The sequence below is a fragment of the Mustela putorius genome, unplaced genomic scaffold, assembly GCF_011764305.1.
Source record: "Mustela putorius furo isolate JIRA1106 unplaced genomic scaffold, ASM1176430v1.1 tig00003964_pilon_pilon_pilon, whole genome shotgun sequence".
NCBI lineage: Eukaryota > Metazoa > Chordata > Mammalia > Carnivora > Mustelidae > Mustela > Mustela putorius.
In genome coordinates this window covers 552,331-565,395 of record NW_025422108.1, presented here as the reverse complement: position 1 = coordinate 565,395, position 13,065 = coordinate 552,331, and the positions used below count along the sequence as shown (strand labels likewise).

The 13,065-nt window shown below is 41.3% G+C and overlaps 1 protein-coding gene across 1 annotated transcript in view; it reads left to right on the top strand.

Moving 5' to 3' along the window:
* Positions 1–13,065, top strand: part of LOC123389263 (ras and EF-hand domain-containing protein-like) — a 61,571-nt gene that overhangs the window by 25,695 nt on the left and 22,811 nt on the right. Inside the window, 4 exon segments of the mRNA XM_045070397.1 lie at positions 3,382–3,528; positions 4,846–4,936; positions 9,904–9,999; positions 12,928–13,005. Of these exon segments, the coding sequence (XP_044926332.1) occupies positions 3,382–3,528; positions 4,846–4,936; positions 9,904–9,999; positions 12,928–13,005 (412 nt within the window).

Sequence of the window (13,065 nt, the reverse complement as noted above, 5' to 3'; positions counted from 1 at the left end):
ACAGGGTGCTGGTGATAACTTCTTTGTAGGGTTGCCATGAAGATTTAGTGACTAGTGGTGTAAATTCTGGATCACTGCCTGGACTACATATGTAAGGTGCCTAATAAGTGTCTGCCTCAGTATAGGATGCTTCTGAGTAGTCCTTTGTTCCCTGAAAGAGAGCGGGTGGTGGTGCTAAAGATTTACCCTGGTCATAGAAGCTTTTACGTAGTTAAGAAGCTATCAAGGAAAAAGCTGAAGAAGTAATTTAATCTGGAAGAGGATAATAAAAAAAAAAAAAAAAAAAAATAGGAAACTATTATGCCAACCTTTTAAGTTCAAACTGACTGTAACAAAGAAGTTCTAAGTCCTAGTGGCTTTACAAAATACAAACATTTCTTTCTAGCATGTCATTCAGATTGAGGTGATCAGACAGCCATGCTGAGCAGTTAAGCTCAGGGTGGTGATTCAGAAAGCCAAGCACATTCTCTCCCATGGCTTTGCCATATTGGAATTCTTCACTTCAGCTGTGGGGCTGAGGAAGAGAGATGCAGGGAGGTAGAGAAGGAGCGGGAAGGGGAATGGAGGGAGAGATGCTGAGAGAGAGAGAAAGAGGGAGAATATGAATGAATAGAAGCTTAGAATCTAATGAAGGATTTTAGGGAACAAGTGTGGAAGTGGCTAACATACCATTTCTCTTCCTGTTCCATTTACCAGAACTAGTCACATGACCCTCGTCTACCTGCCTGAGGTTCTGGGAAGTGTGCCCTGTAATAGGAAGCAGGATAGATAAGTATTCATGTAGTCTATAGAACAGTGATAAACCATATCACATATTTTCTGCTAACCATATCACATATTTCTGCTAAAATATCTGGCAGATATTTTTCATAATACCATTTCTGAAACTTTATAATATCAAGACCGGAAAAAGTTTTATAAATTATTGTGTTTCTTTCTTATTTTTGAAATTTGCAGAATGTCCTGAAATCTGGTGACCTGTACTTGTGAACATTTTGTTGTGCTGTTAGTCGAGAAGCAAGGACTCTAGGTGACAGTATCTTAATAGCCACCTCTGACAGGCAGGTTCCTATTAAGGAGAGAGTTTTTACGTTTTGTATCTTGCTGGTGATCAGTAACTGACAAAAGGCAAGAAGTTAATGATCCTGTTATGCATTGAAATTGCATGGGACAGTCCAAGAGTATTTTTGTTTTGTTTTGCTTACTGCTCCAGTAAATACAGCTCACTATTGCAACTAGTGTTTGTACTCAGCTCTGATGAGAAGGATGATGGCCGCTTCCTGCATCTTATATCAAATGAAGTGACTTAATCCTGCAGCTTTATTAATAATATTTCACTTGATCAGTTCTTTTATATCATAATTGGCCTCTGCACAGACGGAGAAGTTTATTTATAAGCATAAACCTGGGGAAGTTTATAGCTCACGGACACACCTTGAAGCCATGCTTAACTAAGCCTCTAGGTTAATATATACCTCACATTATTCAGGGTTTCGTAGTTCTGCGAATTAATTTTGGATCCCATTTCTTCTTCCACGGCTCAGATGCTTTAACACAATTGGGAAGCAAAACAACATTCTGGCAAATCATGTAGTCTTTAGCTTCAGATGGGGGGGTGGAATCCCAGCTCTGCCACTAAGTCACTCTGGGACCTTGGGCCTTTTGTTGTTTGCTGTGGTTGCCTAGAAATGTCTAGTAACAAATACCAGACTGGTGGTTTAAACAGCTGAAATTTATTTTCATACGGTTCTGGAGGCTAGAAGTCTCAGATCAAGGTGCCTGTGGGGTTTGTTCTTGATGAGGCCTGTCTCCTTGGCTTTTTTTTTTTTTTTAAAGATTTTATTTATTTGACAGAGAGAAATCACAAGTACACTGAGAGGCAGGCAGAGAGAGAGAGAGAAAGAAGCAGGCTCCCCGCTGAGCAGAGAGCCCGATGCGGAACTCGATCCCAGGACCCTGAGATCATGACCTGAGCCGAAGGCAGCGGCTTAACCCACTGAGCCACCCAGGCGCCCCTCTCCTTGGCTTTTTGATGGCCACCTTCCTGTGTCTTCACAGAGTCTTCTCTCTGTACCCTTAGGGTATCAGCCACTGAACTTGAATCAGGAGCACTGCTAGCCCCACTGACTCACTCCTTTTTCCTCCAGCAGCTGAGCTGCCCAGTTTTTCTTTTGAAACGACTCTGGAATATGTGTCTTTTAATAAAAGTTTATAATGACAGCTAGGATTGTCACATATAAATACATGTGAATTTATATGAAGTAATTTTTAACTGACTATAAAATAATAGATACATTCACTCTTATGATCATAAAGGCTGAGATTAGTGGAACATGTTATTCATCTGTTTAATGGTTACCTTTTTTTTTTTTTTTTTCCTGTACCTCTTATTACCTTTCTTTTTTCAAGTTTTATTTCTATTTCTACTTATTGATTATTCATTCATTCATTCATTCATTCATTCAAGTGGGGTCCAAGCCCAGTGTGGGGCTTGAACTTATGATCTTGAGATCAAGAGTCATACGCTATACCAGCTGAGCCAATCAGATGCCCCTATTTACCTTTCTGTTAAAAAAAATACCTGCAAGGGGCGCCTGGATGCCTCAGTCGTTAAGCGTCTGCCTTTGGCTCAGGTGGTGATTCCAGCGTCCTGGGATCGGGCACTGATTCGGGCTCTCTGCTCAGCAGGAAGCCTGCTTCTCCCCCTCCCACTCCCCTGCTCCTTTCCCCCCTCTCGCTGTGTCTCTGTCAAATAAATAAACAAAATCTTCAAAAAAAAAAAAAAAATAGCTGCAGTCATAACAAAAATTGCCCCTTCCTGTCAATCCCTCTCTATGCATTTCTCTTCCCTCACCCGTCTACATCTTTTAACACTAAATCATGACCGGGAAACCTAAATATGTACAGTTTTTATTTATCAGTCATACCTCAATACATCTAGGAAATAATGAACTTGCTGTTCCATTTTAAAAGTACGGAGAGGGCGCCTGGGTGGCTCAGTGGGTTAAAGCCTCTGCCTTCAGCTCAGGTCATGATCTCAGGATCCTGGGATCAAGCCCTGCATCGGGCTCTTTGCTCAGCGGGGAGCCTGCTTCCACCTCTCTCTGCCTGCCTCTCTGCGTGCTTGTGATCTCTCTCTCTCTCTCTTATCAGATAAATAAATAAATTCTTTAAAAAAAAAAGTAGTACGGAGGTTAGTGCCATAGCATCACTGTCTGCCTGCTCTTCTTTCCTTTCTGGTCCTTCTGTTATTGTTGCTTTGTTTGGTTCTTATGTGTCTCATTCATGAAAGTATTCTGAAAATTTGCCTTTTTATTTTTTATTTTGTTTAATTTAGCTCTTCTTTCTTTCTTTCTTTTTTTTTTTTTTTTTTTTTGGCAGAAAAGAGCAAGTTAGTACCTTGTATCTAAACATCAACCTTGTGGAGCCAAGACTAATTCAGTCGTACGAGCATGTTATAAGGAACTTTATCCGTGAGATCAAACTGCAGAGCACAGAAATGGAAAACCTGGCCATTGCAGTGAAGAGGTATTGAAGTCCTTCCTGTCTTTATTCCTCCTCCTCCTCCTCCTCTTCTTCTTCTTCTCCTTCTTCTTTTTTGTTAAAGATTTCTTCACTTGTTTGACAGAGAGAGCCAGTGAGAGAGGGAACACAAGGAGGAGTGGGAGAAGGAGAAGCCGACTTCTCACTGAGCAGGGAGCCTGACATGGGGCTCGACCCCAGGACCTTGGGATCCTGACTTGAGCTGAAGACAGATGCTTAATTCACTGAGTCACCCAGGCACCCCTCTTCTTTTTCTTTTTCTTTTTTTAAAGATTTTATTTATTGATTTGACAAATAGAGATCACAAGTAGGCAGAGAGGCAGGCAGAGAGAGAGGAAGGGAAGCAGGCTCTCTACCAAGCAGAGAGCCTGATGTGGGGCTCAATCTCAGGACCCTGGGATCATGACCTGAGCTGAAAGCAGAGGCTTTAACCCACTGAACCACTCAGGCACCCCATGTTAGGTTCTGTTGTCTACTTTTTATCAATGTCATGTCATTGACCCTCTAAATCCTGTGGCACCTCTTGTCATCTAGTTGAATAGGCAAGACTCATGAATGAGAAACTTAGATAATCGGACATACATCAGAGAGAGAGAATAAAAAATACATTTTTTAGGGTTTAATCTGAAGCCTTGACCATTGTAGAGTATGACAGATGTCTCCATACTAGCCAGTTGCTCAGGAAAACTATGCCACAACTCTCCTCAATGACATGTTCCCATTTCTAACTTTTTGGCAAATCAGTGTGCTCTTCATCTGTAGAGAGGTGATTTGGGGATTATTAAAGGAAACAGAATTTTTCTACAATGTAAAGACTATTTTTATTCTAGAACTTTAGGAAGCTGATTAGAAATAATTGTTGAGATTCCTTTTATCCCCTTCTAACTGTAGCATATAACATTGTGTGTTTTCTATAAAGCGTTGCAGAATTCTATCCAAAGATCTGTTTACTGTGTGGTTCTTTTTTTTTGGTCCAAGATTGTCACTCAGTCGTGGGAGCAGAAAGGATTTTCAGAATTTATCGAGAGCTTCCCAGTGATTTGATATCTTTAGCTGTTCTTCGCCACAATCTAGGTTAACACTATTTTGTCTAATTTATACCATTTACTAAATATCTAGTTTTAATGTTATTTTACACGCAAATGGTCAAAGTGCCAATCCTGTTTTATGATGTGGAAGAACAGGGAATATTCCTTAAAATAGTGTGTTTCTCCTCATCTGTAACATAGGGGTTGAAATAGACGAGGTTGAAGTTGTCTCTGCATGTTGCAGTGAAAAGGTGTGCACCCTCTTGAATTTCAGAGCCCAGGACAAGGCAGCCATGCAGCTGAGTGAGTTGGAAGAGGAAATGGATCAGAGGATTCAGGCAGCAGAACACAAGACGTGTAAAGATGTGAGTCTGTGGGATTGGCCCTTTCTTCCCACGATTCCTGATGGATCACCTTTTACAGACCGGGCACCGGGCAGGGTTTTCCATGAGGGCTATTTTTGGTAATGGTTTTGGGGGGAAAGTGAGGGGGGAGAGAGATAATAAGTAATCAAATAAAGTAGATAATTTCAGTAGCTACGAGTAAAGAGCAAGTGTGGTCAGCCACGATGGGGAGAAGCGGTCGGCGGGTCAGGGGCCTCTCTGTGGAGGTGCTGTGAGAGTGGAGGCCCGAGGAAGAAGGCAGCGCCCCCCTGGGGTAGAGAAGGGTGTTTCAGCTCTTATACCACAGTCTCCCAGACCATGCCCACTGCCAACTTTAAATCTAGATTGCAGGGAAATTAAAATTCTGTCTGAGAACTTCAGTGTTTTATAATAAAAAGTACTTTTATTCAGCACTGAGTAAACACTATAGTTGAAACTTGCTTACCTTCAATGATTTCCATAGAAGCAATGTTTGTCTTTTTTCCTTATAAACTACAGCTGGTGATGCATGTTTACTGGAAATAGAAAATAGACTTACCTGTAAGGCTAATGTTGGGTTGAACATTTTCTTTTCATTTGCCCTGTTAACTCCAAGAGGCAGCAGGATGGAGTGAGAAGGGCCTGAGTATTGGCATCTGATTGGCATTAATGTGCTTCCGGGCTCTGCCTTTGACCAGGCAGGTGGCCCTGGGGAAATAACCGGACCTCTGACCTCGGTGGTGCCATTTTTAGAATGGGGTAATGCACCAGCCTGCTTCACAGAGGCCCAGCCTGATGGTGGACGTGAGTGCCTAGCACCGGGCCTGAGACGTGCTGACTGCATCCTGGCTGTGGCCAGCCTACTTTTTCCCGTGGCTCTTCGTACTTTGTGTCCTTCCAGATCCTTTGCTTGGTCTGCTGTACCCCATATATGACTTCAGGTCTCTTCGTTGTCTTATCTCTTACTGGCAAGTTGAGTAACTGTTGGGATGTCATGTTCAACAGAGTCAGTGGCTCAGAGTCCGTGGGCCAGCTTTAGGGCAGTGGAGATCCCATTCTTCTGATAGCACTCCATTTGTTGTAGTCTAGAAACAGGAAAATCATATATTCTTTCTGCCTTTTTTCCCTCTCCGTGCATTTTATCTGGGTGCTCATTCCCTCATCGAACACTTAGGCTTCTTCTTAACCAGCAGACTTGTGCTTGGTGTTGGAGCTTACCAGGGCCCCCACACCCTGTAACTTCTTGTTTGGCTCAGCTCAGCTCCCTGTGGTTCTGCACCGCACAGCTCTGGTCCGGCGTGATCATCACTCTTCCTTCACTCCATCCGCTTTCTTTGCCCCTCCTTTCCATTTTCCCAAATTCAGCCAAGCTTAGAGAAAGTCTCCCCGTCTCCTTGATGTTCCCTCGCAGTCCTCTGGTCATATCCACCTCTTCCTGACCTTGACTCCTTTTGCCCCTACAGTGTTAGTCCATTGCTCCACGTAAGTATTTTAGGCTGTAATGGCTTTCTCGAAGTAGAATTGACACACAAGGAGCTGCATATTTACAGTACAGAACACGATAACACTGGGTGTGCCCATAGTTCAGGAATCCACCACCAACAGTCAAGATGATGGGTGTATCCGTCCACCATCTAAGTTTCCTCAGGCCCCTTTGTCATGCTTCCCTTCCTCCCTCCTCTGCCCTCCTTGCCAGGCAACCACTGTGTATCCTCTTCCATGAAATGTCTGTTAAAATCTTTTGTTCACTTTGAAAATTAGGTGGTTTTCTATTATGCAGAGTTTTATTTGTTTTTAAATACAGTTTTCTTTTAGACTGATTTATTTATTAGAGAGAGAGAGAGCACAAGCAAGAGGGGCAGAGGTAGAGGGAGAGAGAATTTCAGGCCGAATCAACACAGAGCCCGACCCCAGGACCTCGAGATCTGATCTGACCCGAAACCAAGAGTCAGACACTTCACTGACTGCATGACCCAAGCGCTCCTGTTACAGAGTTTTGAAAGCTCTTTATATATTCTGATTTTAAAATTCTTTCCCCACGGTGACTTGTCATTTCATTCTCCTAACAGTGTATTTTGAGGAGTAGAAATTTTTCATTTTGATGAGGTCTGATTTGTCAATTTTTCTTTAATCATGCTTTTGGCATCTAAGAAACTTTGCCTAACACAAGATCACAAAGATTATTCTGCTGTTTTCTTCTATAAGTTTTATTTGTTTTAGATTTTACATTTAGGATCCATTTTGCAAGATGTGGGTCAAAGTTCATATTTTTGTGGCAGGTGGATATCCAGTTGGTCCAGCACCATTTGTTGGAGATTCTTTGTTCTCCACTGAATTGCCTTTGTATTTGTCCCACGTTGGTTTACTGTATTTGTGTGGCTTTATTTCTGGGCTCTCTGGTGTGTTCCATTGGTTGCTTTATGCCAGTATGACATTGATTTGGTGACTATTGCTTTATAATAAGTCTTGAAATCAAGTAATATTAGTTCTTCAACTTTGTTCTTTTTCAAAAGTTGTCTTGGCTATTTTAGATCCTTTAATTTCCATAGCATCAGCTTGTCAATTTCTTAAAAACAAAAAAAAAAAACCCAAACCTTCTGGGGTTGATTTGATTTCATTTCATTTATAGATCAATATGGGGAGAATTGGCATCTTAACAATAATGAGTAATTTGATCCATAAACTGGATGTATTCTCCCCTTATTTAGGTCTTCTTTAAATTTTCTTAGCAATGTTTTGTACTATAGAACATACGGATCTTATAAGTCTTTCCTCAGATTCATTCCTAAGTATTTGGTATTTTAATGCTACTCTAAACTATGTTGTTAAAAATTTCAATTTCTGGTTTCCCATTGTGAATATATAGAAATACACTTGATTTTTACATACAGGTCTTATACTCTATCATATTTGTTTATATTGCTCACTCTCAGTAGCCTTTTGGGTGGATTCCATCAGATTTTCTAGGTAAATGGTATATAATCTATGAATAAAGACAGCTTTATGTCTCTCTTTCTGACGTGAATGATCACTTCATTTTTCTCTCTTTATTGCACTGGTTAGAATAAGATAATTGAGAGCAGACATCCTTATCTACATTCTCTCTCTTAACAAGAAGTATGATGTTAGTGGCATATTGTTCATGGATGCCCTTTATTCAATTTTGAGCATGTTCCTGGTTGGCTAAGAGTTGTTCTAATTAGAAATGGAATGTTGGATTTCATCGAATGCTTTTTCCGTAGCTATAGAAATGATCATGGCTTTTCTCTTTTTTCAATCATCAATGTGGTAATTACATGGATTTTCAAGTATTAAAACACACTTGTAGTCTGGGGATAAACCCCACTTAGTTATGATGTATTTTCATTTTTATATCTTGGTTAATTCATTTTGCTAAATTTTGTTTATTATTTTTACATCCATATTCATTAAAGATATTAGCTTGTGGGTTTCTCTTAATGTGTTTGATTTTTGTCTCAGGCCAGTGCTGGTCTCACAGAATGGGTTGGGAAGGCTTCCCTCCCTTTCAGTTTCCTGGAAGTTTGTGATGAGTTGGTCTGAAGCACCACCATTTCTACCTAAGTTACTGTAACGACCCCCCCATCCAATCTCTTGGTGTCTGCCCGTGACATGTTGGGAATGAGCTACATAGTGGTGATTTCCTTTATTAAGCTCTGAACCAAATATTTCCACACCATAAAAGTTGTTATGTTTAGCATCATGGTGCTGGTTTTAGCGAGAAGACTTGCCGAGATGCCAGGAAGGCTGTCCGAGGTAGATGCTCATTGGGAGGCTTCATGTCTTCGTCCGCCTGTGAAGGGGCAACACTTGCTTCCTCACCTGTAAAGCTCAATAAACTCAAGAGACTCGCTTAAAACAAGGTTACCAGGAGTGAAGATGTTGTTCTTCTCCAGATATCTCCTCCTAAGCATAGAAGATTTCATTTACATGGATTATTTAATTTATATGGCTTATTTAATTTACTTGGATAATTTAATATACTCCTCACATTAATCCAGTAAGGAAATGGAGGCTTCAAGTAATTTGTCTCAGCTAGACAGCCAAGTAAGTGGGATGTAAGACTGTGTAACTCCGGTAGGTGTTGAGACATGGGGTCATGTCTCCCCTGCAGAGAGGCCTTACCTTACCTCCCAGCTCACTTCCTGTCACATCTCATTGTTAGCTTCTTCTTGTATTGCTTCCTGAGATCACCTTTGCTTCCTGTCTTCTCCCACCAGGATGCCTGTTGGTCTTCATTGCTTCTGCTCTGTCCCTCGGTGCTCAGGACTGTTGGCATATAGGAGGCTATCAGTGCATATCTGAACACTCAATTTCACTGGCTATTATAAAACTTTATTTGAGTTCTAAACACAGGGCGTAAAGTTCCATGCTTTGTGAAGAGGGAAGGGAAACTTAAAGATATCTGAGCTCCTGGGAGCTACAGCCCTTGACCTCCTCGTGTGCTCCTTAGCATTCTCTGATCCAGGCAGGATACATCTGAGAAGAGCCAGCCCATGCAGAAGCACTTAGCGTAGAAATTTGCAGGTGATGTGATTTGAATCCAAGTAAGGTGTGAGCTCTTGGAAGCAGGATACACCCACTGGATCTTCCTGGGCCCTGATGCCATGATAGGGTGCAGGCAAGCACTTGGGCCCTTGGCTCTTGCTGTATCTTTTAATAAACAATAGCAGTAATTAATTAAACTAGTTAATAGATGCTCCCTGGCCTCCTGTCACAACATGAGTGATAGTCTTATATGCGTCTTTCCAGGTGATGTGTGCATGTCGGCTTTCACTTGCACAGAAGAGCTGTACCTCGAGAGTCATTTGGTTTACTTCCGCCATCACTTCTTGCCCTCCCTGTGTAGGAGACTTAGGATCAGCCTTAGTTTGACATAATACATTTCTCACTTAATGGGGTTTTGAAAAACCTATTTAAATCAGTAAAATCTTTTATTCTTTTTTTTAAAGGAAAAACGTAAGGCTGAGGAAGCCCTCAGTGATCTCAGACGTCAGTATGAAACAGAAGTAGGGGATCTACAGGTGACAATAAAGAAACTTAAAAAGGTAGGTTTGTGGCAGTGAGGCTTCTAGGAATAGCCTCAGTATATCCGGGTGTTTCAGTTTTTAGCAACTGAAAACATTGGGAATCATATTAAAGCAGCAGTTGGAATCAGATTTCAGAGTCAAACGGGGCTTCCTGAAAGATGGTTTTTTAAAGGTCCCTGATTTTCTGTTTCAAGGGCAGCCTTTCTTCTGCACAGGTCTAATAAGTATTTCTGACCCCTTGGACAGTTGTCCATCAAACCCCAGTTTTCCTTCCTTGGGTACCCTCAGGACCCACATGTTCAGTGGACTCTGCTCAGGACAGGAGGGATCCTGTCTTTACTGGTCACATATTCTCATATCCTTGCCCCCAGCTAACTGCAATGGCCAGTATTCAGTGAATATTTATTAAATAAAGTAAATATTCTTGTTCTGTGCAGAAAGTTCCACATGTAGGGCACCCCTGATCAGCAGGAGGTAGGAGGGAACTTGCTGAAATGTGAGCAAAGTTGTGATTGGGTTTGGCCTTTGCTGTGTTTGGTCTCTAATGAGTAAGGTATTCTTCACCCTGTGATATGCTGGTAGCTACTTAACAACAGGCTCTGGAGAGGGTAGGGGGTCAGGTACAAATCTGTAATATTTGCTGATTTCCATGGTGTTAAGGCTGCCATCATTACAATTTTAAGCTGCCAAGTTGACATCACTGAGAGCAGAGTTTGGGAAGAGGTACGTCCCATTGGCTCTCCGCTGCCAGCCCAGGCTGTCTGCAGCTTGGTACTGGATCCACCGCTTGGGTGTGGGTTGTCTCTGCAGCGAGCGGAAATACCTTGGCTAAAGTGAAAACAGATACTAGAAAAAGAATCATTCCTGAAAGTGGCACTGTGGCACTTTGCTTCTCTGGTTCTTCATGTGATAACATTTAATGCTCTTTCCAGTGTTTATAGTCAATGAGATTAAGTGACAGTTAGCTGTATTTTATAGTCTATTGCAGTTCAAACCTCTGGGATTATTAAAAATTCTCCCCAATAACCTTCTTGGGAAATTATGATCAATGTCAACCTTTTCTCTAGTTGACAGAGGCCATTAGACAGACATGAGATGCTTGAATTGCACAATTTGAACAGACCAATGTCTTGTTGATGCCAGAGTCACAGATCTCCTCACCCTGGTCCTTAGTTATTTTCCTGTCTTCTGACATCTTTAGGCTAAAAGCAAGTTATGCAGAAAAGACACACAATTTCTTGCCATGATGAGGCATATGATGAGGACCACATAGGCCCTGAATAGTAAGAGTCAGAAGTGATGGGACCAGAGTCCTCATCGTGGCTCTGCCACTTTCTCCCAGTACACCTGGGACAATTGACTTCGTTATCTTATCATTTCGTTTCTCATTTGTAAAATGGGATTAATAATTGACTGTCCTGCATCAACATAATAGCTGAGACGTTACTGACTTTATAGTTTAATAAGCTCTTTTTCACAATTTTTAAATTTAATTCTCAAGCTTTCTCTGAGGAGAGGTGAATATGCTGCTTTCACCGCTGAGGACATGGAGTGCTTGAGTCACAGCGCGCCAGTAAGCCGTGGAGTGGTCTCGCTACGCATTTTGCGCTTTCTCACTTGTACCAGACTTCCCACCTGCTGGGGAGGCTTTTTTATAAGATGGGGATTTACGTGAGGGAATGTTAAAGGCTTAAACTATGGAAAAGATTACAAATTGATTATGAGTGCCGTTACCCTAAGCCATGAATTCTGAGGAACCTAGTTTTTTTTTTTTTTTTCCCTTAGGATTTTTATTTACGCATTTGACAGAGATCACAAGTAGGCAGAGAGGCAGGCAGAGAGAGAGGAAGGGAAGCAGTCTCCCCACTGAGCAGAGAGCCCGATGCGGGGCCCATCCCAGGACCCTGGGATCACGACTTGCGCTGAAGGCAGAGGCTTTAACCCACTGAGCAACCCAGGTGCCCCAGGAACCTAGTCCCCCCCCCCCCCGCCATTTTTCTTCTCTGAAATTGGCATGCATCTGAAAAAATCAAGGGCTCTTCTCAGAGCTGGCCAGGGGAAAGAGTCGTCTTTTTTTTTTTTTTTTTTTTTTTTTTTTTTTGAAAGAGTCGTCTTGTGTGAAAACTTTTAATAGAAGCATCTGGTAAGATGAAGAAAGTCCAGCATCAGATTACTTAGGCTTTGACTTAGTGTGATGAAATTTAGCATTCATTTTGGTCACTGCGTAACTACTCAGTTAATGGAAACCCATGGATCCCCACCGTTTCCAGGGACTGTCGGCTCTTTGTAGGAGAGGCATTTTAGTTGTCCATGTTAGAGATGCTCCTGAGCTGGTTTAATCTGGTGATACTGACAAGTCACCCAGAAAGCAAGCTCAGGTATATATCCATAGAGTCTGGGTGCATATGTCACTAGCTTCCTATCACACTTACATGTTACTGATTTCAGTTATTCTAATAAGCACTTACTGGAATCACTGTGAAAAAAAAAGAAGTGAATCTGACGCTAATACTGCTGTTAAAAGTCTTGGACTCTGGTAGGAGAGGTAAGGCATTCGTAAATAATTATAATACAGGGTAGAAAGTGTTAAGTACAGATAAATTTCTAGGAGAATATAAAGGTCCAGACTCAGATGCAACGTAACTGAAAAGGTGAAGTTAGGTCGCTTAGTAGTTGAGTGGCTTCCCACAGTTGTTTCAAAGGAAATTCATTAAGCCAAAAGAAAAAAAAAAACAAAAAAACCCCTTTTTAAATGCTTAAATTATTGAAACCAAATTTTCAAATCCTCATGGATTATATGTAGCTTAATGATTTACAAAGTTGTATCATGTTGAAAATTGAAGACTTTTAGAATTCCTATAGCTATATATTCAAGGATACTAATAAACTTAACTGAATCTATCCAAAGTGAGTTTGTACATGAACAGCTTTCATTTGTTCTTTCAGCTAGAAGAACAATCAAAACACCTAAGTCAAAAAGAAGATGTAGCTGCCTTAAAAAAGCAAATTTATGATTTATCAATGGTAAGATTCATCTTTCATTCCCAGAAATACATTTCCTCCTCGACGACGACTAGACATGGT